General features: G+C 35.8%; 1 protein-coding gene across 3 annotated transcripts; it reads left to right on the top strand.

Annotated features, from left to right (window-relative positions):
- The first annotated feature begins 1,766 nt into the window (after positions 1 to 1,766).
- On the top strand, positions 1,767 to 26,048 carry LOC121429260 (peptidyl-prolyl cis-trans isomerase-like 3). 3 transcript variants are annotated; one of them, XM_041626240.1, is made up of 5 exons: positions 1,896 to 2,000; positions 22,102 to 22,229; positions 23,444 to 23,552; positions 25,350 to 25,468; positions 25,861 to 26,048. In XM_041626240.1, the coding sequence occupies exons 1-5, from the start codon at positions 1,998 to 2,000 to the stop codon at positions 25,994 to 25,996; spliced, it is 495 nt and encodes a 164-aa protein (XP_041482174.1). In that variant the 5' UTR covers positions 1,896 to 1,997; the 3' UTR covers positions 25,997 to 26,048. The 3 variants fall into 3 exon arrangements, with proteins under 3 accessions (XP_041482172.1, XP_041482173.1, XP_041482174.1); XM_041626238.1 differs by lacking the exons at positions 22,102 to 22,229; positions 23,444 to 23,552; positions 25,350 to 25,468; positions 25,861 to 26,048 and adding an exon at positions 8,928 to 9,906 and having other exon boundaries at positions 1,767 to 2,000; XM_041626239.1 differs by lacking the exons at positions 22,102 to 22,229; positions 23,444 to 23,552; positions 25,350 to 25,468; positions 25,861 to 26,048 and adding an exon at positions 13,660 to 14,936 and having other exon boundaries at positions 1,882 to 2,000.
- Positions 26,049 to 27,585: the final 1,537 nt, after the last annotated feature.

Below are 27,585 nucleotides of genomic sequence, written 5' to 3' on the forward strand. Positions count from 1 at the left end.
GGGGGGGGGGGCGGGCCTCTCAGCCCCCCTGGATCCGCCTATGAAAAATGTTACAAAATGCTTGAAAATATCCGATTTATTTCAACTGACTAAAAGTGCAAGGGAAATGTTGTATGAGAAATGTTTCGCAGGGTAGGATTGATTTCGCCCTTTCCCCTTGACACAGCGTCATATAGCATTTCTGCGAGCTTTGCAAAAATGGACAGTGCTCACTTAAGTCAAGTGTAACATTCTGTCAAAACTTTTACTTTCATTGGATAGATGAGACCCAAACCCAAGAATCTATGTGAAAAAAAATACCCACATATGTTGTATATTTTTTTAATTCCTAGGGCTTTTTCTAAGTGTAAACTTTTTTTTTGATACGCACTGTATAAAATTGCGGTCGTTATCAAACAAACAACTAAATGAATGAGCCATATTATGTGGGGCAGGGGTCGATCGAAGGAATTACATGAATTAAGAGGGGAGGAACTATCTCTATAGCCAATGAGAGGGGTAAATATTTTCATCCATATTTTTCCGATTAGCTGATTATTCATTTATTTATTTATTTATTCATTTATTTATTTATTTGTTTATTTATTTATTCATTATTATTATTTTTGGCGGATGGGTTAGGGTGTCTGTAGTCCCAAGACTGCACTTTTAAGTACATCTTAGCTTTAGTCTTACAAGAAAGATAATATCTCACAAGGCGACTATAAAGCAATCGAGCAAGCATGGCGCGAGCTGAATATTTTTGCCATTGCGACATGAAAACTGGATATTATAGCCGCGAAAGAACAATATATGTATCTAAAAACTTGACAATCAGACGTTTTAATAAAGATGTATATGAGTCCGACCTTGTTTATCATTTTGATGGAGATATGAACAAGTTGCGCATCTAAGATTCTAACTAAAAACAAAACAAAACAAAACTATCCTATTTTCAAATGAATAGGCTCCCTATATTAATTTGGAAACGGCATGTTTTTTTATCCCCTTTCAATTCACTTAAACGGGCAATCGAGTGAGCGGGAGCAATTTTTAAAGAAAATTTGTTTTATACCCAATCTTTTCCCCTTTTCTTTCTTCTTTTTCATTTTCCCCCTCTTTTACTCTGCCAAAATAAGAAATTCATATAAAATTTCAATTTTCAAAGACATAACAAACAAATGCCAGGAATGATATTTCGATAAGGGGCAAGACGAAATAGTTGACTTTCATTTTCTTCTTCTTCTCATTCTTGTGATTGGGGTATTATCCGGTTTTATAGAGCACTGGAAGATCCAGGGGGGGGGGCGACCAGCCCATGCCCCTAGAAAGTGATGACCATTGTCAAATTTTCATCGGAAAACTGTACCCCTCTTTTGGAAAATCCTGGATCCGCCTCTGCAAGACATAGACGCCGCCTATTCTATTCTACTTTCTTTGTCCTTTTTTTCATACTCTGGATTTTATCTCACTTTTTTTTGGAAAAAAAATCATACGGGGCCTGTGGCCTTTGCAATATTCTAAGGCTCAAATAAAACAACTTTCGAATTATAAAACAATACTTTAGATTTATTTATTTCCGTTCAACAATTTTTTCAAAAAATAATCAAAGTAACAATACATATTCAATATAATAGATAATACAGACAAATCAATGAAATTTCGTAACAAATGTTTACGGGAAGAGAAAATAGCCAGTAGACACTATTTACATTTCAAATGGCACTGGCGTTAAAACAGTCGATTGAAAAAAAAATGCTTAAAGGATGCTCAACGGAATGGCTAAGGAACACTGGAACAATATGATATAGATCTACTATCAGTCCGCCGGGCCATCAGCCCAGAAAAGGGCACTTTCTGGATTTTTCTTTTTCTTTTTGCGTTATTGGCCGAATTGGACCCACCGTACCCCCCCTATGCTGACGCGCCAGTTACCAGCTTACCGTGCAGCGACCATGCCTGTCTGTAGCTGCATATTTTTTTGAAATTCTTTGAATTGGACGCATTCTTTTGAAATTATGGTGAGTTAATGAAAATTATGAATTTATTTTTGATTTGGGGAGAAAACAAATGCATTCACTAAATAAATTTTTATAAGCATCAAATCAATTAAATTACATAAGGCCATATAATCTTCTGTTCATGATGCACGTATCAGTCCCACCCTATTGATTTCATGTAAAGTTCGTCATTGACCGTTCTTGGTCTTGGATCTGGATCTTGATAAAAGGAGAGAATTAAGAAAGTAAATGGACACAGAATAAGGGAGGAAGGAAAGTTAGATGGAATGAAAAAAAGGATAGAAGACAGGATGAAGAAAGAGAGGAAAAAAGCTCAAAATTCAAATCAAACTTAAAAAAAAAATAATATAAAAAAATTCTGAATTTCCGGTAGAGTAACATGCCCAAGATTCGACATGTTAAGCCTTTTCTGCAATATTTGTTCTCAAATTTCTTTTCACAAAATGATATTTGCTGCAATATTTGTTAATATATTTGTCTATTTTTAATTGCAATGTTAATTTTTAGATTCAATCTTAATAATTCATAAAATCTTAAAATGTATTACCATGTTTTACGGCCAAGATTTGACATCCCTCTGCCTTCGTTCGACATGGCGCATCTTGCGTTCAAAATTCAACGCGTGCAAGAGCCGCTGAATTGCATTGCACCGCATGCGATGTGCAACCCAGAAGTGCCGCGGTCATTCGCTTCCGCATTGCGATCGGAGCTAGTCTTGAGGACGCAATGATGATGATTTTTTTAGATATGTCTTACATTTCTTCATCATTGACGTCTTGACACTCTCTCCATAATGCCTTCAGCGAACGACCAAAACAAAGATGGATTTCCCCCAAAAATCCATCTTTTTAAACCGAAATGACTAGAATTTTGTTAATTTTATTAATTCTTACACCTTCCTACGCCTAATGCGTAGGAAGGTTTTAAATATTACTTTAAAAAAATGTAAAAAAATGAAGATTTCTTACCTAACTGATGCCGCGTAGACCTCTCGTTCCACATGTAAACAACGGAAATACAATAGCGTCGATCCTTGAACCGCTTATGTATGACGTACTTCCGGAAAGCAATGCCGTCTTAACGAACAATTTAGAGATAAAAAATCTTATTTAACAAATATTAAAATTTATTTCGTGATCATAAATAATTCATATCAATATATATAAATTATTTATGATCACGAAATAATTTTAATATTTGTTAAATAAGATTTTTTATCTCTAAATTGTTCGTTAAGACGGCATTGCTTTCCGGAAGTACGTCATACATAAGCGGTTCAAGGGTCGACGCTATTGTATTTCCGTTGTTTACATGTGGAACGAGAGGTCTACGCGGCATCAGTTGGGTAAGAAATCTTCATTTTTTTACATTTTTTAAAATAATATTTAAAACCTTCCTACGCATTAGGCGTAGGAAGGTGTAAGAATTAATAAAATTAACAAAATTCTAGTCATTTCGGTTTAAAAAGATGGATTTTGGGGGGAAATCCATCTTTGTTTTGGTCGTTCGCTGAAGGCATTATGGAGAGAGTGTCAAGACGTCAATGATGAAGAAATGTAAGACATATCTAAAAAAATCATCATCATTGCGTCCTCAAGACTAGATCGGAGCACATGTCGAACGAAGGCCTGCCGCACGCATGTCGTCAACTTGATTTTTGTGCAAATTAAAATTTTTCTAGTTCCGCCGAAATTTTCTTTTTTGATTGGAAATTTGAAGATACTATGCTAAATTTGCGAGAAAGCTTTTGCACTCAGAACAGAACCAAATATTTCTTCGTTTTTGGCGCAGTTTTCGGCGACCCCGCTTCTTAAATCTGAGCTAAGCCGCCTCGTGCTCTAGATATATGACGCATATTCTGGCATTTTTGAGGGAAAATTTCGACTTTTTAAAGATGAATTTTTAGTTAAAATAAGGACTTTCTGAAGGAAAGTGATAGTGTCTTTGTATATTAAAATGTGTTTGGGGTGAGTTTTGGTGTTTGAGTGTGCAGGCTCGCAAAATAGATTTGCTATGTCGAATCTCGGCGCCGGTCGAATGAAGGGAGGGTTACTCTACTGATTATTGTTTTCAATGAAATATTCTGAAAATGTATTTAAAAAATCGTTAGCAACTAAAATCTTATAGAAATAATTACATTTTTAAGTGAAACATTGTCAAAATTGAAAATTTCTGTATTTTCCAGACAAACAGCGGCAGTGAATAAACTGCATCTCCAAATTCGGGATGTTAAAAAAAAAAAGAAGGATAATAAATTGGCAGATCAAAATTACGGACTTGCGGTAGGCCTATATTTTGGGTTAGTCAATTGCACTGAATAATCATTGAAAAATCAGACGATATATTACTATTTTTTTATATATTTTAAAATGGTTACTTCATACTTTAACTTTATTTTTCAAAGAAAATTTACCTGATTTACCTTGATGTTGGGCATAAAGTATAGAGACTTATTTACCCCTCTGCATCTTCTTTAGAAAAACTTGTCCTCAGTTATAAACGTAACAGTTTTACATGAATGTGTGGGTTTGGACGATTTATGAAAATTCTGTGTCTGGGTCGAAACGATTAAACTTGGTTTTCCAGGCCTTCTCTAGATTTGATTTGAATGAATTTATACTGCTGCTGTTTACGACCTCAGAAGGTAAGTCATTCCATAGGGTGATTACTCGTTGCGAGAAGTCCAGTTGCCTGAGTGTTGAATGTGCTCTTAAAAATTTGATTAGTTTTCTAGAATGTCCTCTTTGAGGTTGAGTTTCAAGTTTGAAGAAATTTGTACAGTCTAAATCATCTATGAATAATCTGAAATGTTTGGATCATATCCGCTCTATTTCTCCTGTAGGATAACGTTGGTAGATTTAGTTTCTTCAGTCGTTCCATGTAGCTCAAGTTCTTCAGATGTGGAATTAGAGCTGGTTGCTCTACATTGGATCTTTCGAGTTTTATGATGTCTTTCTTAAGATAGGGATGCCATACACTGAATTATTTCTCAGTAGAATATGAATTATTTCTCTGTATAATAAAGAATAAAGACCATGAAATGGTAGTATTGAATATCAAAGTTATAGTATAAAAAGAGAAAAAGTAAAAAAGAGAAATAGAAGGAAAATAAATGAAGAATAAACAACATTATTTATTGCCCTTTTTTATTAACAAATATGTTTCTTGGTTGTCAACAATGAAGAAATTTAGTCAGCTTATTGATGACAATTTAATGTTTCTTTGAGGTTGGTTGGTTGGTGCTTGAGTTAAGTTGGCGCTCTTCGATCTAGTAAATTATCTGTGCCATGATAAACCTTACCCGACTTTTCAAGATTACAAAGTGGAAAAAGATGGGGTTTATATACCGGAAAATACGTAGATGAATCATCGTAGTACATGCCTTTCTTCCCACTACAATTCTGCACTGTTCACAACAAGACTCAAAACAGATGCTAAAACAACTACTTATGACAACTCAATAACTTGATCCTCTGATCACATCGAGACTCGAAACAAAGGCTTGAACAACTCAATAACTTAATCCTCGGACCACATCACCAAATCAGTAATTTGAGAATCCATATACTAGTATACCGATATTCTGGTTATTATAATAATATCACAATTTTGTGATTTTTTGGTAGAAAAACTATTTTTCATGTGAGATTGATCAATCTGTTTATTTGGAGAGGTGCTGGTGCAGTAGCTATTGAGAACCAATCTATCAGCTCCTGCATGCCACCAGCTACATGTATGTATGCTGACTTTGTGTGTGAGTGTAGATCAAAGAAAATGGAACAAACTGGTTTGCAATTTGAATCGAGGAAAGTTGTTACAATGTAACTTTGTTTTGTCTCTTCTGTACATGTATTTTGCCTGTGAAATATGGGAAAAGTTTTTTTCAATTTCATTTCACTGTGACAATTTTGCTTGCCCGATTCTGGCAAGTAGTTTTTTCTTTACTTCAAAACGCTTGCCCAACTATTACTTTTTCTTGCCCTGAGAACTTGGGCATGCGCTTGTATGTCACACCCTGTATTACACTGTATCTGCTTTTCAAGATATTAATTTCCTTTTGAGGTACATGTATGCAATCCTTTAGAAAATATGGCTTGCACGGATTGCCAGGGGAAGATCATTCCAGAGAATGGCCAGCGTGAGCAAAAGCTGGAAACCCCCATGTCTTAACAGATTTAGGAATAACTAGGCAACCAGAGTTGGATGAACGTAGGGACCTGACAGGAGTGTATTTGTTGATTTTGTACTGTAGAGCAGAGCCGTTAATTGCATGGAATACAAGCAGAAGGAGTTTGAAGATGATGTGATTGTTGACCTTTAACCATTGAAGAGATTTCAGATTGGGTATGATATGAACATGTTTTTTAGATAGGGTGACCAAACGTGCTGCAGCATTCTGGAGCTTTTGGAGTTTAGACAACTGGGTGTTGGGTAAATTGTAAAGCAAGTCATTCCCGAAATCAAGTTGTGAAGAAATCAGTGCATGAACCAATTTTTCAGAAGCATATTTTTGCAATTTTCATACAACCTGCCAAAAACCTACTCAGCAACATAATTACAGCACCCCTAACTCCCTAATGTAGATTTTGAATTTTTATAGTGACTTCATGGACTTATTTGGCTGATGTTGAAAATATTAAAGATCACAACCTTAAAGGACAAGTCCATGCCAACAAAAACTTGATTTGAATAAAAAGAGAAAAATACAACAAGCATAACACTGAAAATTTCATCAAAATCGGATGGAAAATAAGAAAGTTATGACATTTCAAAGTTTTGCTTCATTTCACAAAACAGTTATATGCACATCTCGGTCGGTATGCAAATGAGGAACTGATGACATCACTCACTATTTCTTTTGTATTTTGTTATATGAAATAAGAAATATTTTAATTTTCTTGTCATTGTTATGTGAAATGAAGTTTCATTTCTCCCTGAACACGTGGAATTCCATTATTTTAACATTTTGTGCTTTGACAGGCAAGGAGGTCCTGATCGTCAAACTCGTAAAAATTGAAATATTGTATAATTCAAACAATAAAAAACAAAAGAAATAGTGAGTGAGTGACATCATCGACTCTCTCATTCGGATGTAACTGGCTCGTTCATATAACTATTTTGTTAAAAATAAGCGAAACTTTGAAATGTCATAACTTTCTTATTTTACATCCGATTTTGATGAAATATTTAGCATTGTCTGATTTTTGTCTCTTGATTCAAAAGAACATTTTTCTGAGGTGGACCTTTAATAATGCCACAGAGAAAGGTTAAAAGAGAGAGAAAGATAATCCATCAAGCATGTTTATAGATTGTGATCCTGATCTTGAAAAATTCCAACTATCATTTTGTGATTCAGATTCACAACAAAGATTATTCACACAAACACAAGAAACGGGCGGAAAAAAAAATTAGCATAACACTGAAAATTTCATCAAAATTAGGCATATTGTAGTGTAAGTTTTGAAATATTGATACATTCAAAGCATTTCACATCCTGATCTATATAAAACTAAGAGAACTGATGATATCACCCACTTTTTCTTTTGTTGTAACTACAAAAATATTTTAATTTATCCCCATCATAATGTGAAACAGAATTTTATTTCTCCATGAACAAGTGGCATTTCTGTCATATTATAGTTTTAGTCTCTGAGGTACATGTATAAAATACAAACTTGTTTATTTGGTTTGAAAAATACTCAAACCTGTGTTCAACTGCATAATTCAGACATCATTTCATTTGGTCCTTCTGTATACATTGTCTGATTAGCCATGTACATGTAATAAGTGTATTTTTTTGTCTGAATACCTTAAGGTCATTCCACGATCATTCTTGTGGTTAAATGAGTCATAAATTTTCATTTTCAAACATTCAATTTTAGACATCAAAATAGTTGATTTCAAACAACAAAATTCAATTTCAAACATTGAAACATTGATTTTACATATCAAAGTTAATGACAGGGCATGTGAATAAATGGTTAGAAATTCATGCCGATCATCACATGGCTATGATTAGGAGTTAATCTTGCTCTAAAAGACTAAATCTACCACGAGTGGCATTGCTGTTGATATTGTTATTTGATGAGTACAGTAGTCACCATATCGTCAAATCTTTAAAAATATGAAATATTATGATTAAGAAATTTTAAAAGAAATAGAGAGTGAGACTGGTAGTGACATCATCGACTCCTATCTGCATATCACTGTATTGTGCATATAAATGTTTTGTGAAAATAAGCAAGAAAATGAGATGCCCTGAATTTTTTTTTCATGGAGAGGGGGGGGGGGTGCTGCCCCAAGGCCCCCTCCCCATTAATTTTTTGTAGGACAGTGCTGTTTGATAATGATAATTATTAAAGAGTGTACAAGTTGTATCTATGTCATGAATATGCACAAAAGGGCAAGATTCTCATGAAGAATCCTCTTTAAGAAGACGGCTAAAGAAGATTCTAGAATTATTAGAATTGGGTATAAAAATGCAACTTCATTGTCTTTTGAATTTGAAACATGAATTTTGCAAACTGTCTGTGCTCCCTTATCTCTCTATATTGCAAGTCATTTATTCTAGACTCTACATGTTATTTCAGTTTTAGGACTTTGGACCAATAGTATTGGATTTTTTTTTATACTTCAGCCTAGAATGTGTTGACAAGCATGTGTCAGCATATATATTCGGCTGGGACTACAGTTGCTGAAATCTCAGAACAGATGCCTATTTAAGCTCTCTCTCTTTTGGTGGAACCCATTGATAAATTCTACCCCTTTGTCCTGATAGGACATTTCTCACCTAAACAAGTTTTATTTTGCACAAATTCGGAACAAAACCTCAATGCTTGACTCAAGATCTCCATTCGTTTGAGCTTGACTGTTTTCTTAAGGGTTCTCCTGATGTGTATTCTCTCTGTTTGTGTTTCCATGTCGTAGACTCACAATGAATGAAGATAAGCCACCGTTCCATGTGGCTCTGGCTGCTGGGGCGATAGCTGGTGTTTCCGTTGATGCCTCCCTCTTCCCAATAGACACGGTCAAGACGCGTCTTCAAAGCTCACAAGGTTTCTGGAAGACAGGAGGATTTCGTGGGATTTACTCCGGTATCTTACCTGCCTTTTTAGGCTCTGCCCCGTCCGCTGCTCTGTTCTTTACAACATATGAGGCAACAAAGTCTGTGGGAAACCTGCACGTCCCGCAGCAGTATGATTCCTTGGTGCACATGGCTGCAGCATCGTGCGGTGAGGTCATGGCGTGTTTGGTACGAGTACCGACCGAGGTTATCAAGCAGCGAGCTCAGGCCACTCGGCAGCCGAGTAGCGGTATCTTCTTCCACACACTCCAGCGTGAGGGATTGACTGGACTCTACAGGGGCTATTTTGTGACCTTGCTACGGGAGATCCCCTTCTCCCTGATCCAGTTCCCCTTGTGGGAGTTGACCAAGAAGATGTGGGGTGGTCATCAAGGCCGTCCTGTGGATGCCTGGCAGTCGGCTGTCTGTGGATCCTTTGCGGGAGGCATTGCCGCTGCTGTGACCACTCCTCTCGATGTCATGAAGACAAGGATCATGCTTGCATCGAAAGACAGCAGTATAGGTAGAGGACTAGTTTCTAAGGTTGCTGGGGACATCATCAGAGAGAAAGGATTAAGAGGACTCTTTGCTGGTATTGTACCTCGGGTTATGTGGATATCAATAGGAGGGTTTGTGTTCCTAGGAATGTATGAAAAGTCAAAGATAGTAATGCTACGCTTTCAAGATCAAAGACCAACATATTCTAAAGAAATATAATGGTAGTACATTACAGATCTGTGTTTTTTAGCAACTAACAGTTCACCAGCAAGGAACAGAGTGTTGAATGCTTACAGTGTATGTCATTGCAGAAGTCTACAACACACGTCAAGTTTTTGTTTGGATCTAATCTTCAGAAATGGGGTGAACTTTGAATTACAGTTGCCATATGTTTCTGTTGAATAACTTCTGAATGTTTCCATGCTGAAGATGAAGAGTGTACTGGTTTCCCAGTACACCATGTATTTTGTCGCAGGCATGTTGATCCTGGAAACCACTACTTTTACTGAATAATGTGCCAAAATGTCTTGTGAACACAATCCTCTCTCTGTGTCAATATAGTTACGAAAAGTTGTTGTTGTTGTTGTTATTTTGAATAGGCAAACTAGTCAGTTTTGACTATTGTTGCCTTATAAATATGCTTTTCTTTTTTTTCAAAATATGATAATTTCTTTGTTCAAATTATGTCAGTTTGAAAAGTAAAAGAAAGAAAGGAAAGAAAAGTTTCCAGGAAATTGTGCAAGACCACCTCTCCTGCCCTGTATTAGTATGTTATCCTGACAAGCCCGCTCGAGGTGCATTTCGAGGGCGTCTCAGGAGTACAATAAAATTGTATTCCCTATGTCTCTCAAACGTAAGCAGGGGGCGCTCTATCCAATACCTCGTGGAACTTGATTTAAATTCCGCAGGTGCAAATTTATGTCAAATCGATCGGAACCATATCAACATTATCATTTTTTTTTTAAAAGCGAAAACATTTATAGTAGAGTAAATACTGACATTCAAGGGCCATGTGATAAAGTGAAAGTGACAATAAAGGTGCACACATAGATAATATTAAAGCAATATCAGAGTAGTTTAAAAACAGAAGTGTATCACACCAGTTACCATTTGAAGTACATGTACCATCCAAAACCCGCTGACATTAAACTACTTGCGAATAGCCTGACATAGCACCGCTCCATTCATAGAAACACAACTGCCAACATCAAGCCTCCTTGATTACCAACAAAGTGAAAAGCAAATTATGACTCATCTCTCCGTGCCTGGAGCAAATAAGTGATGGCGTGCATTTGATGATCTGTACAGTAGCAATCTCTTGATCCGTCATATATCTGCAGGCACGGACCCTGATTGAAACTTTGATCAACAAGTAGGTCTTCACTCAAGACTAGCTTATACACATACACATATTCATGTAAAACTTTTTGTTTCAGTAATTGTATGTTCTGCATTCAGAACCCTGAACTCTAAGTGCTTTCCATGATATCCAGGCAGAGGTATTCCGTTTTTAAAAAGGAAATTCTAAGAAATGGAGAAATATCTGTTTTGTGTTACTACTCCAAGTGCAGGAAATTACTTCTTCATGTTTTAAAATATGTATCTGTCATATTTCACTTTTAGTCTCTGTGGAACATGTACATGTATGAAATACAAACTTGTTTATTTGGTTTAAAAAATACTAAAACCTGTGTTCAACTACATAATTCAGACATTTAATTTGGTCTTTACTGTACATTGTCAAATTAGCCATGTAAAAGTTTTTTCTTGCCTGAATACCCTTAGGTCATTCCTTGAACATTCTTGTAGTAAAACGAGTCATAAATTTTCATTTTCAAACATTTATTCAATTTCAGACATCAGAATAGTTGATTTCAAACGACAAAATTCAATTTCAAACATTGAAACATTGACTTTACATATAAGTTACTGACAGGGCATGTGAATAATTGGTTAGAAATTTATGCCGATCATCACATGGCTAAAGATTAGGAGCTAATCTTGCCCTAAAAGACTATAAAATCTGACACGAGTCATTGCATTTAATTAGAAAAAAAAACTTTTTTCATGTTTTTCAAAATCAGGGGAATGTTTCACATTCTAATCATGAAGTCTGCATCTTGTTTCTATTTCTATTGGCTGTTTGATTTCTAAGTTACAAATGACTTTCCTCACGACTGGTGACTGACTTTCTTTCAGTTACAAGTGATATACGTGTATCCCAAATTTGCAGAGGTGTTGATTTACCTCCCAAGGAAGGATTAGCATTTGTTTGTAAAGTCATTTGCAAACTCTAGATCTAACTTTTGAGAATAATTGACATAGAAGCATCATCAGTATTTATGATTTACATGTATTTTGTATTGTATGGAAGTATGTAAGATGTACATGTACTGTATTTTTACATTCTGCAATGAAAATTATGATCATGCTTTTATGATTCTTTCATGTTAAAATTTTATCAAGTCCTGAAGTGACAAAGATGAAAAATTGAAAATTACATTCATTTTTACTTACCGGTATAAGCATTTTTTTATTAAATGTTTCATGTACTGAATGTATGAAATTAAATATATTGAAATTTATTATTTGTGTATTTTTAGTATTACTTTTGTCTTGTACTTTGCTTTGAATTTGTACAAAATATGACAAACATTGTATGTGTACATGATGATGTGTTTTAGTATATTATTAGGAGATTTGTTGATAACAGTTTCATGTGCATTAAACAGAAAATGTATCGATTTGGATCATTGGGTATCTCCAATGATGAAAATGGATGTTGTTTCTTGATGATTTGCATACATGTAGTTAAAAATTAAAAGGTTGTCTACATAAAATATTTTGAGCATGAGAAATTAAACTCTGAGTAGAGTCATGTTGAGTGTACTCCTCAATCCTACTCTCGCTCCTTCAACTTTCCCCATTCACCATGTCCGCTGTTCAAATCCCACCAAACTCAGGTCACTGCAACTCTCCCTGCTAGGGCCCTGTTCTATAAATGTTACCATTCTGGTAACTTTGCCATCCATTGGTAACTTGCATGGAATCCTTGCTTTTGATTGGCTGTTGATCGGCATTACCATGGTAGTTGCATTGGATAGCAAAGTTAATACCATGATAGTAAATTTTATGCAAAGGGTCTCCAGGTGTAGTAAAATGGGAACCCGATAGGCAGGAATTCTATTCCTGGTCTCAAATTAAGAATTGAAAATATGAACTAAACATGACTCTACTTGCAGTCATGTTGTATTACTCCTTTGGTTTAACGGACAGAACTTATTTGTATTGATTCTGAGGAAGGCTTTGTCTACACTTAAAAGATCACATAATGTCTTTGATTCAGGAGAAAAATACATGTATGTTCACGTTATTATCAGAGTTTTAAACTGTGTGTGAAATGCACAATGTCTTACTTGTTCATGTTGTAGTACAGTGTCAAATCTTGATTTTGAGTAAAAAAAAAGTAATTGAGAAGGAATGTACATTCATCCAAACCAGTGTACCTTTTGTTTACAAGTAATGTGATTATTTTCTGAAAATGAATTCAAAACTTTTGCTTAACATTATTTTTATTGTTGGAAAAACATGAGCCCCTATCAGATATGCACGAAAGTGTTGCAAATAATGTAATAGCCAAGTGATTAATTGAAAAATAATCTTTGAAATGAAATGTTGAATCTTCATGGATGTCTTCTAGGTAAAGTAACAAGAAATTCCATATTTAGCATCTTGCCATTATCCTTCGTGTGGCCACCTATTTTATTCTTCAAATGGAAAACACAAACACTTTTTTTTCTAGATGGAGTTTATCCAGGCTGGTTTGTTATGCTACTTGTAAATTACTCATTTTTGAAAAAGGAATAATGCAATCTTTTGTTTCTACTTTAGCAATCCATATTTTTGCCTTTGAAATTTGAGTTTGATTGGACCATTTATAAAAAAGTGTGAGGACTTGAAAACTGACAATTGAAAGATGACAGGATTGGACATCTACATGTACTGTTTAGCGGGTCATTTGAAAAGAAGGACAATTTTTTTATAGTTAATATAAATGGCAGGGTGCTAAACATGTATTCTCTCCTTACTTTGCCTCAGATATGACTTATGAAGAATGAGTGATCAGATCCCATCTCTTCCTGCGGCTCTCCTGGCGGGAGGGGTGACAGGAACTATCGTAGACTGTACCCTCCATCCCATCGACACTATCAAGACCAGACTACAGACTCCTGGTGGCTTGTGGAAGGCAGGTGGGTTCCGAGGTTCTTTCGCAGGTATCTTGCCTGTTCTCATAGTCACGGCTCCCAACTCGGCCATATTCTTTGGCACCTACGAGACTGCAAAGGCACTTGGTGAGGCGCATCTCCCGGCGAAGTATGAGCCATGGATCATGATGTCCGGTGCAACGGCCGGGGAAGTGTCTTCGTTGTTGATACGGGTTCCTGCGGAAGTCGTCAAACAGCGTGCACAGGCCACTAGGAAACCGAGCCTCGCCATCCTAGGGGATGTTCTGAAGCAAGACGGATACCGTGGCCTTTACAGAGGATTTGCCAGTACGGTCTTGAGGGACGCACCTTATGCCTTTGTGCAGTATCCGCTATGGGAACTCTGCAAGAGGATCTGGGCAAGGCAGCAGGGACATCCGGTGACAGTGTGGCAGTCTGGTATATGTGGTGCTATAGCGGGTGGTTTTGCGGGAATTGTCACAACACCCTGTGATGTGGTGAAGACAAGAGTCATGCTTGGAGGACAAGGATCTAAGGGCCACATTGATCGTATTCCAGATGTCTTCAGAACTCTCCTCAGGGAGAAGGGAGTTAGGGGGTTGTTCTATGGAGTTGTGCCTCGTTTCATTTGGATGTCTGTTGGTGGGGCATACTTTCTTGGGCTCTATGAAAAGTGCAAAATTCAATTTATGCAGTATGTGTAAATTACTAAGTAATCAGCTAAAAAAAAAACAAAATTATGCCTCTACCCCAAAAAGATGCCAGTGATGTAAATGTATAGGTTCTGTGTTGTCTGTTCATCCAGATAGTAAATACTAGTACTTGTTTTGCGGATGAAACAGCGATGCACTTCAAGAAGATTCCATTGCTGACTTCATATCCTGCAGCTGTGTTCTTTCCCCAGATCACTTAAAAGAATCAGAATCAGGAACAGATACATGCATACTTTTTGCAGAATCTTTGTGAAATATTGACTTTCTCAAGGAACTTTATTAATTAACTTAATACAGTAATGCTGCATATACTTGAGAATAATTCTATTTCAATCGATAAATTGTAACTTATTATCAACTCATCATGCAACGGATGTAATTCTGTACTTGTACATTCCAGAATGAGACAATTTTGATAAACGATAAATTCAGTTCATGTAAAAAACACTTATTTTAATATATTAGGCAGCTATATATTTGTAACAAAACATCTGTGATACATTCAAAGGCGTGAATAGTGTGCTGGTAGATCGTAAAGCTTCATCAATAGAATACATGTGATCAGTATGGTCTGATCAGTTGGCAAGGCCAACTACTTATTTGGTTGAGAAAATTCCCATAATTTGATTTAATATTAATAATAATAAAAATGATGACCTTGGAAAAGTCTCAGGTGGGTGTTTCATAAAGCTGTTAGTAAGTTAAGAGCGACTTTGAGAACGACTGGTGATTCCTTCTTGTGGTAAGTGGTATATTGAATAAGCGATGGTTAAGCGTGTAAGAAAGGATCCCCAGTCATTCTTAAAGTCGCTCTTAACTTACAAACAGCTTTATGAAACGGCCCCCTGATCTCATAATTTTGTCAAGTAACAGTTACTATTAACTAAATATACGCGAATATTACAAGTATTTTGCTTTCACATTGGCAAAAGTACCTGGAGGCCGTTTCATAAAGCTGTTCGTAAGTTAAGAGCGACTTTAAGAACGACTGGTGATCCTATCTTACGCGCTAAACCATCGCCAATGGTGTATACCATTTACCAAATGAAAGGATCACCAGTCGTTCTTAAAGTCGCTCTTAACTTACGAACAGCTTTATGAAACACCCACCAGGTATTTTCTGATCAGGGTAGTTAAGGGTAAATATCCGGGTCAGAGAATCCTGGGTATTCTCAGAACTTTAAGGTGGTCTGAATATGCTTATTGTCAAATATCTTAAGTTAGTAGGTACATGTAGTATTTACTTGAATAAGTGGTTACGAACCACCTCGATCACAGAAATCCCTATTACAAGAACTTTTTTTCAGGCTAAAAATACCTGTTCATTATTCCTGCATTCACTCCGTCCCGAAACATACCCTTCGGGATAAGTTCCTGAAGTTACGAGCATGCGCAGTATGGTCTGATAAGCAAGCAAGGCGCAAGATTCAAAATCGCTAGCCCAGCAGCCACCCACAGCGCCCCCGCCCAACTACACGCTGGGCTAAAAAATCCCTTAATTTGCCTTCGCACTGCCAAAATACCTGTGACCTTGGGCAAATCCCTGCGAAAGTCCTGGCAATTTTAACAAATACCTACTCTTTAGTGGGTATTTTACTTTCGGGGAGATTCCGTATAATTTGCTTTCACACTGCCAAAATACCTGAAACTGACGAACTTTGGGGGCGGTATGAAACCAGTTTATGTGATATTCACATATCCCCAAATTTCCTTTGGGAAATCAAGGCCATTGAAGGCTGTGATTACTTTGACTGGTTATTGGTGCTCCTCTCATAGGGTGATTTCAAGTACAGTGTTGGCCTTGGTGTTGGTGTTAAAATTTGGATTGCTTCCCCTAGCTCCATAACTTATTCAGTTTGTAAGACTGATCCAGATCACATTATTGACATCTCAACAACTAGTGAGCAACTTCTCGAGATCATCTTCATTTCATGTTTGGTGTTATAATCGTGTAAAAATTTACCTAACACCAACACCAAAAGGTCAACTGAGCTTGAAATCACCCATTGGCCTTGGAGATTTTTTGCGTTTTTTTTTAATTTTTCAATTTTTGCTCCAACATAGAAATGTGCCCTAGTTTATAGAAATATGGCGTTGCCCTCCTTGCCTGATAAATATTAAATTTTAAGACCCCGATTTGACAATGGGTATTGATGAAAATTCAGGTCACCCCAATCTGTGTGTGCAGCAAAGTGACAGTCGTAGTCATCTTGCTTTTCTGTATGAGTTCAGTTTTCAAATTGTAATGCAGTTGTTATTATATTTAGAAGAGCCGTGGTGTTGTGGTTTTGACTCTCTACTTGTAAACAGGGGGTCGTGTGTTCGAATCCCACCACGGTCTAGCGTTCTTTGGCAAGGCATAAATCCACACTTTGCCACTCTTGACCCAGGTGGTAAATGGGTAGCTGGTACATGTAGGATGTGAAAGTCATTGTACATGTAGCTTGTCCAGTACTCTGTGCAACCCAAAGGCGACTGACTGGAATACTCCCCAGGGAGTGGAGGATGTGCACACATTGTGTGCGGGAATGACTGATTGAATCTGATAACCGGGGTGATAATACATGTATATCTGTAAAGCGCTTAGACACATTGTTTTGTAATAAGCACAATATAAAAGTGGAATATTATTATTATACAATTATTGATATTATTCACAAGACACTCAGGTTTCTGAATTAAGGAAAGGTTGACAGTTACAGGATTATTTATGAAAAGTGCTCTGTAATGCCTAGTCTACCTACAATGTAGGTCCACCTTATACTGCTGCATGTACATATACGGTAGTGGGATAAAGATTGTCAGTACCACGTTCATACTTTGTGCAATCAGGGGGCCTTTTCATATTAAGCTGTTCGTAAGTTAAGAGCAACTGGTGAACCTTTCTTATGGCTAAACCCTTGCCAATTACCATTTACCACAAGAAAGGATAACCAGTTGTTCCTAAAGTCGCTTTTAACTTATGAACAGCTTATGATACCAGGTGGATGCTTTATAAAGCTGTTCGTAAGTTAAGAGCCACTTTAAGAACGACAGGTGAACCTTCCTTATGCGCTAAACCATTGCCAATGAATACTAGTATACCATTTACGACAAGAAAGGATCACCAGTCGTTCTTGAAGTTGCTCTTATGAACAGCTTTATGAAACCTGGTATACAGCCTGCAGTCAGTGGTCATGTAGATTATTTGAGATTCATTGTAAATTTACAAAAATTAATAGCAATGAATCTCAGATATTGAAGTTTTATTATTGTTGACTGTTAGCACAAGTGGATATAAAACCAAGATATAATAGGCCAAAACGGCAATTATACCAAAGTTATACATGTAGTAGATCAAATGTGTTTAGCCGTCATGGTGTTAATTGATTGAGAATTACCCTAACTGGTAGTAGACCATGTGCTGATTGGACCAAATTGACAGTAGACCAGATATTTGATTGGTAATATAATGTACATACAGTATTAATAGACAATATGGGAGCTACATGTAGACCAACAGCTATTGATTGTACATAAAGCAATGTGACCAACACCAGTGTGGGTGAAGTAGTAGTAGATCAACTGGCAGTAGACCAACTGATAATTGGGCCAATTGGCTATTCTACAAAATTGGGAGAGAACCAATGGAATAGTGATTGGGTTTGGTATTAATAGATGCTTCGTGGAATATGTACAGAGTTACAGACCAAGTGGTAATTGGACCCCAAAATTGGACCAAATGGCAATATGACCAACAGCCATGAGGGAGTACACTGTATATCTGGAAGTAGACCAACTGAAAGTAGACCAAGTGTCTCTGGTTATTTATCATGAGGTCATTGACTTTGCATAGATTTATAACAGTGTGATTGCCTTTTGACCTTCATATCAATTTCTCACCATATGATAGTAAAGTATACAAAAGGAAATTATGCATGGAACCCAAATGTGTACACAGGCAAATGTTAGATGTGCATGTGACTTGAATAGAAAAATTTCAATATTTTTTCCCCATCTCTTGCTTTTTTATCATAATAATTTAGTGGTCCCTCTAAAACAATTGTATTCCCTTCCAGAATATATTTAGATCTTTCGAGCAATGTATATTATTTGTATTGAGTTAATTAATGCACAATTAATCAATTTTACTACAGAATAAAGCAGGCATTTGTAGAAATCTATAATAAACCTTTTGTTACCTCAGCCACTCAAATTGCATTTATCATTAGCTTGTAATCGGTCTTTCGTAACTGACCATTTGTTTTCATTATAGCTTAGATATATTCAATACAAAAATATTCAGTATTAAGAACAGAATGTTGTGGCCAATATGCAACTGTTTGTGTGTTTATCAGTTAAATAATGGGTTATTATGAACAATAAAAAGAGTTGCTCCCCCTTTTTCAAATACCATTATGTTTTAATGATCAGAGTTCATAATGAAATATTCTGGGAGAGATGTCTTTGAATTCATTGATCAATTCATGTGTGCAGATCAAATTGATGGGCCTACTCATCACAAAGAGCATGCATAAAAGATGAAAATGGCATTTTGAAAACTCCTAAGGGTCATTTTGTGGATTTAGTCATTCCGAATTTGGATTATTCTCTTTTGGTGTATGATTAAAAAGCTCATTTGGTCATGTCCCCCCCCACTCCTCTGCTGGCACATGCTGAAGTTCAATGAGCTTAATTGAAGAAAATGCCAATCTTTTCTAAATTTTGAAATGGTAAAATCCATTCAGTTAATTACAGAAAAATGAAACTTGGTATTTTTATCAGCAAACCACACCTAATGTTTTGATTTTTGTAGTGTTATTTATTCCGTAAATCAAGGAATCCCTTTAACTTTGAAAAGGGACAATCTTGCTGTTAATGCATTGTAATTCAGTGGATTCACAATATAGTTCACCATCTATCGGTTAAAGCGAACAGGCCAAAATTCTAACTTTGGGGTCGTCATCGCGCACAGGCACAGGCAGCGCATAGTGCTAGTACTTCAAAAATGAAAACTACATCGCAAGATTTCACCTAAAATGTGTCTAAATTTTGCAAAGAAATATGCGGGCAAAGTAAATGGCATGTCCGGTCGAGCCGCATCGGCCAGCACTGAATAATCGCATGTATGCATTCACTTTAGTACTAGTGTGCACAAAAGATACATGGTGCACCATATTGTGAACACACCAAATTCATGCATAATGTGAAGGATCACTGATACCCCTTTCATAAACCCAATTATGCGGCTAATAGCAGCATAATTTGGTCGTAAAATCAGAGGAGGACCAGAGTTATCCGCATTATTTTGATGCTGCAATTATCCGCATAATAGCAGCATCGGGACCAGATTTTGACTTTATGAACGCATTTCGAAAGTAATGCGGATAATTGCCATGGAGCGGTCACAAGGTCACCCTTTTCCAATGCAACCGCATCGGAGGGGGTGTGTGCGGTTGCCATGACGATTATCCTCCTTTTTCAGGACGGGCGCTCGTAAAAATAGTGCGGTCATTTTCGGAGTTTATGAACGCAATTTTTATTGAATTATCCGCATTACTCTTAGGCGGCTAATTGGAGGATTGGTTTATGAAAGGGGTATGAGACTTTTACACAGAAGATGGTCAGGGAGGTGATGAGTGAGTCGGACCCTAGCAACTGATAATTAGGCGGATTTATACAATTGATTGCATTGCTCATTGTATATGATCTTGGCCCTGTCTTACAAAGATTTATGAGTGATCCAATCAACTTCAAGTATATATGGAAATCTATCAGTGTCATATCTTTTTTCTTCAATTTGCACAATGTCCTTCTAAAAGAGAGATGCACTCTGAATTGCCAAGAAAACAGTAAATAGATGAATACACACCATATCTAGGAAGTACTTTGAAGAAACGCGTATTTTAGATGTTGACGTTGCTGGCTTTTCATAACTCTTTGTAAGACGGGGCCCAGTCTGTGTCATGATCACTTGCTTACTTAAAGCTTCATGTTACATGGCACACATGGTCACAATACTATCACAATATATTCTAATAACCCATTTCATTAAAAGCCTATTATGGTATTTTTGAAAGGGGGGTTGAACTTTTTTTTAAACATTGTTTGAATTTTCATTCAATGTAGTATACATGTTAGTGGCAAAGTGGATGATATTTATATTTTTATATTGTGTACACAATCAGAGCAATCAGTGGAATGTGTGTGGAGTATTGATGTGGATATTAAATCACAGAGAAGACAGTGATGTTCTTGTAACTAATGTTTTTTTTATTGGACCTATAAGTGTAGGACATATGCAGGATACCATTGATATTGATCAATTTTTTGGTCTTACATAATGTGTGTAAATGACATGATATCTTTGTTCATGTAAGCTATTGGTAAAATGATCATACTCACATGTCATCATGGCATACATAAGGTTCTGCTTCAATGAGAGAGAGAGAAAGAGACAGACAGACGGAGGGCAATCAGAGAGGGAAATCAGAGAGGGGGAGAGGTTTACATGGAAGAGGGGGTTGATAAATACAAATTCAAAATAAAGAGCTATAAGAAAAGGAAAGGACGAGAAAGAAAGAAAGAAAGAAAGAGAGAGAAAGAAAGAAAGAAAGAAAGAAAAAAAAGAAAAAAAGAAAAATTTGAAAGTTATTGGATAATATGGGAAAAGAAGATAAGGAAACAGATGATAGAAATAAATAGAAAGAAAAGAAAGTGGTGATGGATAAAAGAGGAAAATGGAAAAATCATAGAAATGTAACAAACATGAATGAAAGATGGGAAAAAAAGAAAAAGAAAAAATAATTACAAGAAAGGAAGAATGAGGGAAAGACAGTATATTGTGGTCACTCCATCCCTGTACATGGTAGTTGATTTTACCACAAGTTGAACACATCTCATGAAATATATCATGAATATAAGGAGGGGCAATAATCATCAATTCCTGCCCCTTAAAAAAAAGCAAAATAAGATTTGAAACCATATCCGCCCTCCATTAAGATATTTAAACTGATGCTGCAATTTTCCGAGATTTATCATGTAAAGATTTTATGAGGATACAGATTCAGATTTTTACTGATTTGTCTCCACTCAAATGGGAAAATTCTCTTTGCTGATTACAATTATGAATTAGCATATTTTAACATAAATCTCAAAGGGATTAGAAGTCAAGGCAATACTAGTAAGTAGTCAACCCTCTTAAAAAAATATCCCAGATTAAAAGTTGTATTTGAACCCCTACCTTGCCCAACCCAACCCCACCCCCTCAAAAAAGAAAATAGGTTAATAAAATTAATTAAAAATATGCATGTATCCAAAGATTTTTTTTTTCCAGCTACCCTTTTTCTAATCAAACACTCAACCTTGATTTACAGTGAACTATATATATATATATATATATATATATATATATATATATATATATATATATATATATACATGTGATGATAACATTTATGTTTTATTCATATCTCTCTCTTTTCTTGCTTTCTAGCAGCCTTTTGTTAATCAAACACTTAAACTTGACCTACAGTGAACTTGCTGTATATATATCCCTAAAAAACACACATGATGAATATGCTTATGTTTTATTCATATCTCTCTCTTTTCTTGCTTTCTAGTCGGTGACACTCCACACAGATGTTGGTGATATCAAGATAGAGTTATTTTGTGATCAGGTGCCGAGGTCTTGTGAAAACTTCCTAGCATTGTGTGCCAGCGATTACTACAATGATTGTCTCTTTCACAGGTATAGTGTGTGGTCTTGAAGATATTTCAGAAAAGTTAACCAGTCCTTTGCTTTTCAATTTTAAAGCCTGTTTTCAAGCTGTGGGAAATGCCCAAGGAGTTCATGTGCCGTTATTCCAGTTAATTATGATATATATGAATGGGCATGCCCTAAAACAGATCTGGCGCCTGTTGCATAAAAGAAAATCTCTGGCAATTTATTTTGCCAGTTTTTCAATGTGTTATTGTCAATGGCACAATTTTGTTTGCCAGAGTTTTTTTATGGCACAAGTCTTATGCAAAAGGACCCTGATGGGAAGGTTTTGAACTAATAAAAATGTTTTTACTGGTTAAATTTTGCGATATTACATAGATATTTTGAATGGGTGCTATTCAAAAGGCTTGTACTGACGAGGTGGATGAAATCACGTAGAGTTATGGGGAGTCCACCCCTCCTTCCAAAGCCCCCCACCCCCGGTTTGCCGAAATGGTGCTTTGGGACTTTCTTTGAGATACTCGATTCTGATTAGTTTCACTGAGTTTTTTAATTTATATAACTTTCAGTCAGCCATTTCAATAGGGCATCATCCAGATCAGTTTATTAATAATAATGATAAAAAAATAATAGCCAATTTTTATAAAGCGCTTTTCCCAGAATGGCTCAAAGCGCGTTACAGCATATTATTACCCTGGTTATTGGATTCATTTCAATCCCGCATGAAAAGTGCACAATTTCCACTCCCTGTGGAGCATTCCTTGCATTCATCGCAGCCACATTATGGTGCTGGCAAAATCAAACATACAATATCTTTCGCACCCTACCGGGTACCCATTTAGCACCTGGGTCGAGAGTGGCAAAGTATGGATTAATGCCTTGCCAAAGGACGCTAGACCGCAATGTGATTCGAACACACGACCCTCTGTTTTCAAGGCGAGAGTCAGAACCACTACACCACGGCTCTTCCACTTGGTCTATACCCAGTTGATCTAAAAGACAATTTGTCTAACATTTCTTCTTCTTTTTATTAATATCATTACTATTATTGTTATCATTATTATTGTTGTTGTTATTAATATCAATATTATTGTTATTATTAATGATATTGTTGTCATTGTTATAAGGAAAATCAATTTCCAATGTTACACCATCCTCTCAATATGGCAAAATCAAACTAATTAACCAAGCAAGAGCATTTCTTAATATTTATCTTGCTATTTTTTGTCTTTTTCCCCTAGAAATATCCCAGGCTTCATGGTACAGACAGGGGATCCAACAGGAACCGGGAAGGGTGGGACTAGCTGCTGGGGAAAGAAACTTGAAGATGAACTTGTGGATGATTTAAAGGTAAATTAAACAAATTAAGAACATTTGCGAAAATGCTACTTGGTCATCACCCATTTAGTCTACTTTCAGTTCGGTCTCATCCTCATTGTCTAATTTCAGTTCCTCTACAACCAATTAGTCTACTTACCATTTGGTCTAGTTGCCATTTCACTCATTTACCATTTGGTCTAATTCCAGTGCTATACCCATTTTATCCCCAATCCACCTGGTATACCACAACTTTGTGTATATAGGCAGCGCTGCACCAGCCCGAGTTTGCTCATTCTTGAGATTTTAGTGCATCAGTCATTTTTTTTCAAGCAATCTGCTTATGATGACAATCCTTCTCCTGCAAATTGTGAATATCATATAATAATTTGGTAGTTAATCATTTTTGTCTGGAATTATTTTTTTAGTACACTTTATGATTCATGCAAAAATGATAACATATTATGTTTATTATGTTATGGAAAATGTATTATACGAATGTTATGGATGCAGAAAAAAACAATAAATCATATCAAATCTTTGCGATTAATCTCAAGATTCAAGAAACCTCATCTCCTCCAGCGCAAGAAGAGCAATTCGTGCTTAAGCGAGGCATCAATACATTTTGTCTGACGCAGTGAATTACTAATCTCGAATGCATCTGCACCTGTGAATTAGTGGGATGATTTGAAAATAGTGCGCTATTTTGAAAATAATCCCAAGTTGACTAAAGATGCAATCTTGAGATTTATCCAGCGAACCATCAGGATGATCGCATCTCTATTATAAATAATCTTGAGATTGTTCAAATCTGGATAATTTGCCAGATCAGAAATAGCATGATTATTTGAAAACTTGGGCTGGTGCAGATTAGCTAAGCTGGATTATGAACCAAACATTCATTTGACAAAGTGAAAAGTAATAAGCAGACTAAGTGGACTTTAGATCATCTGGGCTTTAGACTTGATGATAATTAGACTATAAGTGGGCATTAGACCAAGTGTAGTATCAACGGAACACCAATTGGTCCAAAATAATCGTAGACCAAATGGGTTTTGCCCATGTGGTATTTTGATTGTTGATCCTTTTTTGACAATTTCTTCCAAAATTTAATCTGTACCAGATTTTTTTTTTCAAATTTGGTTGTAAACTGTAAACTTATGTGATTAGGCCTACTTGTTATTTTGACTACCAACTTTAATCGATTGTGTATTTTTTTCTTTTCAATTTATTCCATTTTTGTGTATTCAATAATTTTATTTTCTGCATATTATAAGTAGTTAATTGTGCGCCTTGAGTGTCATCGACAGATATGTGCGCTATACAAATCTTTAATTATTATTATTATTAAAGATCACCCAACAGATTTCAGAAATTTAATAGATGAGTGTAATTTCTGGTTACTTGGTGGAGGTCAAAGGTCATATCAGATCATTTAACTCTGATCGATATTTTGTTTATTATTTCAAAATTACTATAAAAAGATACAAAAAAACTATTAAAAAAATTAAAACATTTTTGAAATATTAATTAAAATAAATGAAACTTTGATAGATATTGTTATTTGATATACAAAGTAGTATGACATGAATAACAAGTTTCTCAGTCAAGGTAAAAGATCATTGAGGTCCACAAACTTACATGTAGTATGGTATTTTATGATCAAGGGAATGTTTTTTTTCTCCCTTTCAGAAAAATAAAAAAAATTATCTTAGTTGTTCTCAAAATCAGCACTGCTGCTATATTGAATTATGTAATGCAGACAAGCTTGCCAGTGGCATTCCACTTGTTTCATATTATCTGCCAATGTCCCTTGTTTTTATCTTCCAGCACAATATACGAGGGGTTGTTTCCATGGCGAACAATGGACCAAATACCATCGGCTCACAGTTCTTCATCACATATGGAAAGCAGCCGCATCTTGACATGAAATACACCATCATTGGAAAGTAAGATTTTTTTATTTTCATTTTATTTATTTGTTATTTATAATCTTTTGAACCTGATATTACCATCATGGTATGAGGAAAATTGACCCATTTTTACCAAATTATTGAAATTGATATCTATAGAAGAAGGTTCTCACTACTAGTTAAATAGTTAAAACTATGTTGGGAGCTGAAGGAAATATGTTGGGAGAAAAGAGTTTGAGTCATCTACAGTGTCTATGATTGATGCAGATATATTTTCAATATTTTTTATATGTATATACACCTGAATCTAAAATATTTCATTTGTACACTAATAATATGAACATTTCCAATATTTATCACCCCTTTTCATTTCGTATTAAAGTCAGATGTAATAATGATTCCTCTTTGTCTTCAATTCTGTTTCTCAGAGTCATCGATGGCCTCGAGAGCTTGGATGAGCTTGAAAAATTAAGAATCAACGAGAAAAACTTCCGGCCTCTGACAGAATGTAGAATCAAGACAGTCACAATACATGCCAACCCCATAGCTGATGACGCATCGTAGCGTCTCGTTCTGTTGTGTTGTAAGGTATTGGATAAAATTGTTAAGGTATTTTTTTTGGAAAAAATATTGAATTTTGATGTGTGTTGTATTTACTGTTGTTCATATGGATGAAAAAACAAACAACCAGGAAGATTCAGACACTTTCAAGATATCTGTGACTGAAAAATCATTTTATTAATCTCCTATGGAGACTAATGTACCACATGTCAGTATATCAAAGAGTTAGGATTGATCAATCAACCTCAACTGTTTGGAAATCCATCAGTGTCATAATTTTTTCTACAGGAAATTTGCACAATGTCCTATGTAAACAAAGAGAATCACACTGAATTTTCACGAAAATGATAGATGTATGAATGTACTTTAGAAAATAGAATGTACATCATTTAGAAAATATTTAAACAAACATGCACTGAAGATGTTGACGTTGCCGGCTTTCCAAAGTTGTGGTAATAGTCGCAAGTATTTGTAAGACAGGGTCCTGATCACTTTATTCTTTACATTGTTGAAGCACTAAATAATGATTTTCGGGTGTAATTATTTCAGGGCTTCACTTTTACAACATATCACAGACACAGGTGATAGATAAGTGGGTCCTTGCAGGTCATACTTTTTAGAATCAAATCAATCTTAACCGATGCCTTTAATGAATAATACATTTGTATTTTAGATGTCTAGAATACAGCAAGAACCTGTGAAATGTGTATAAAGACAATCTCAAAGGTATCAGGAAAGTTTTCTTTTATTCTTAGAATTATTACCTTAAGTTTAGCTGTTTTTATTCGGGAACGGCACAACTGCATTTTTTGTTTTTCACTTACATATCATGCTCCATATATAATCGCAGGGTTCCCAGCTAATCTGGGATATCTGTAAAAATTGTTATACCCTTTTTCTCCATCATGTAAAGTGAGGGAATTTGGTAAAAATGACTTGAATCAGGGAAGAGTCTGGAAATTGTGATCTTCTTCTAAACAGTGTTGAACAAGCTTGTAGACAGCAATTTGAAACAAGACCATGAGTGGAACAAGATAATGAGGCGGTTCCTAGAAGTGCTTGGGCTGCTTCAACGACAGTTCAGCAAAACATGAGAAACCTAAAATGAGCTTAAATGAATAAAATCATGAAAAAACCAAGGAATTCAGTTTTCTTGAAATGCCATGAAGACTGACTTGCCGGCACTTGGAAAAAAGAGAAGAGGTCTCCTAAAGATTGGTCTAATTGTGAGTTGTTTGGTTTACTATTTCATGTAAAGACACAAAGAGCATTGAATTCGGTTGGGTAAGAAAGACAAAGTAGAAAAATGGTGATATTGAATTCACATTTATTTCATTCTCAATTTTGAAAATAATATAATATAGATCAGACGAGAGTTATTAGTAAATGGCAAGAACCTCAGATTGGTATATGCCTAAGTGGTAGGGGACCACACAATTACCGAAGAAGGCTCATTTATTTTCCTTTACAAGTTTGAGGGAAATTCATGAGCCTTCTTAGTCTTTTCTCTGATTATATTGTGTAGTATATTCTTTCTTTGGTGGAAAACATCCAAGTGTTTTAGCCACATATGTGATGCATGCAGCATCGTA

Source organism: Lytechinus variegatus, chromosome 15, assembly GCF_018143015.1.
Source record: "Lytechinus variegatus isolate NC3 chromosome 15, Lvar_3.0, whole genome shotgun sequence".
NCBI lineage: Eukaryota > Metazoa > Echinodermata > Echinoidea > Temnopleuroida > Toxopneustidae > Lytechinus > Lytechinus variegatus.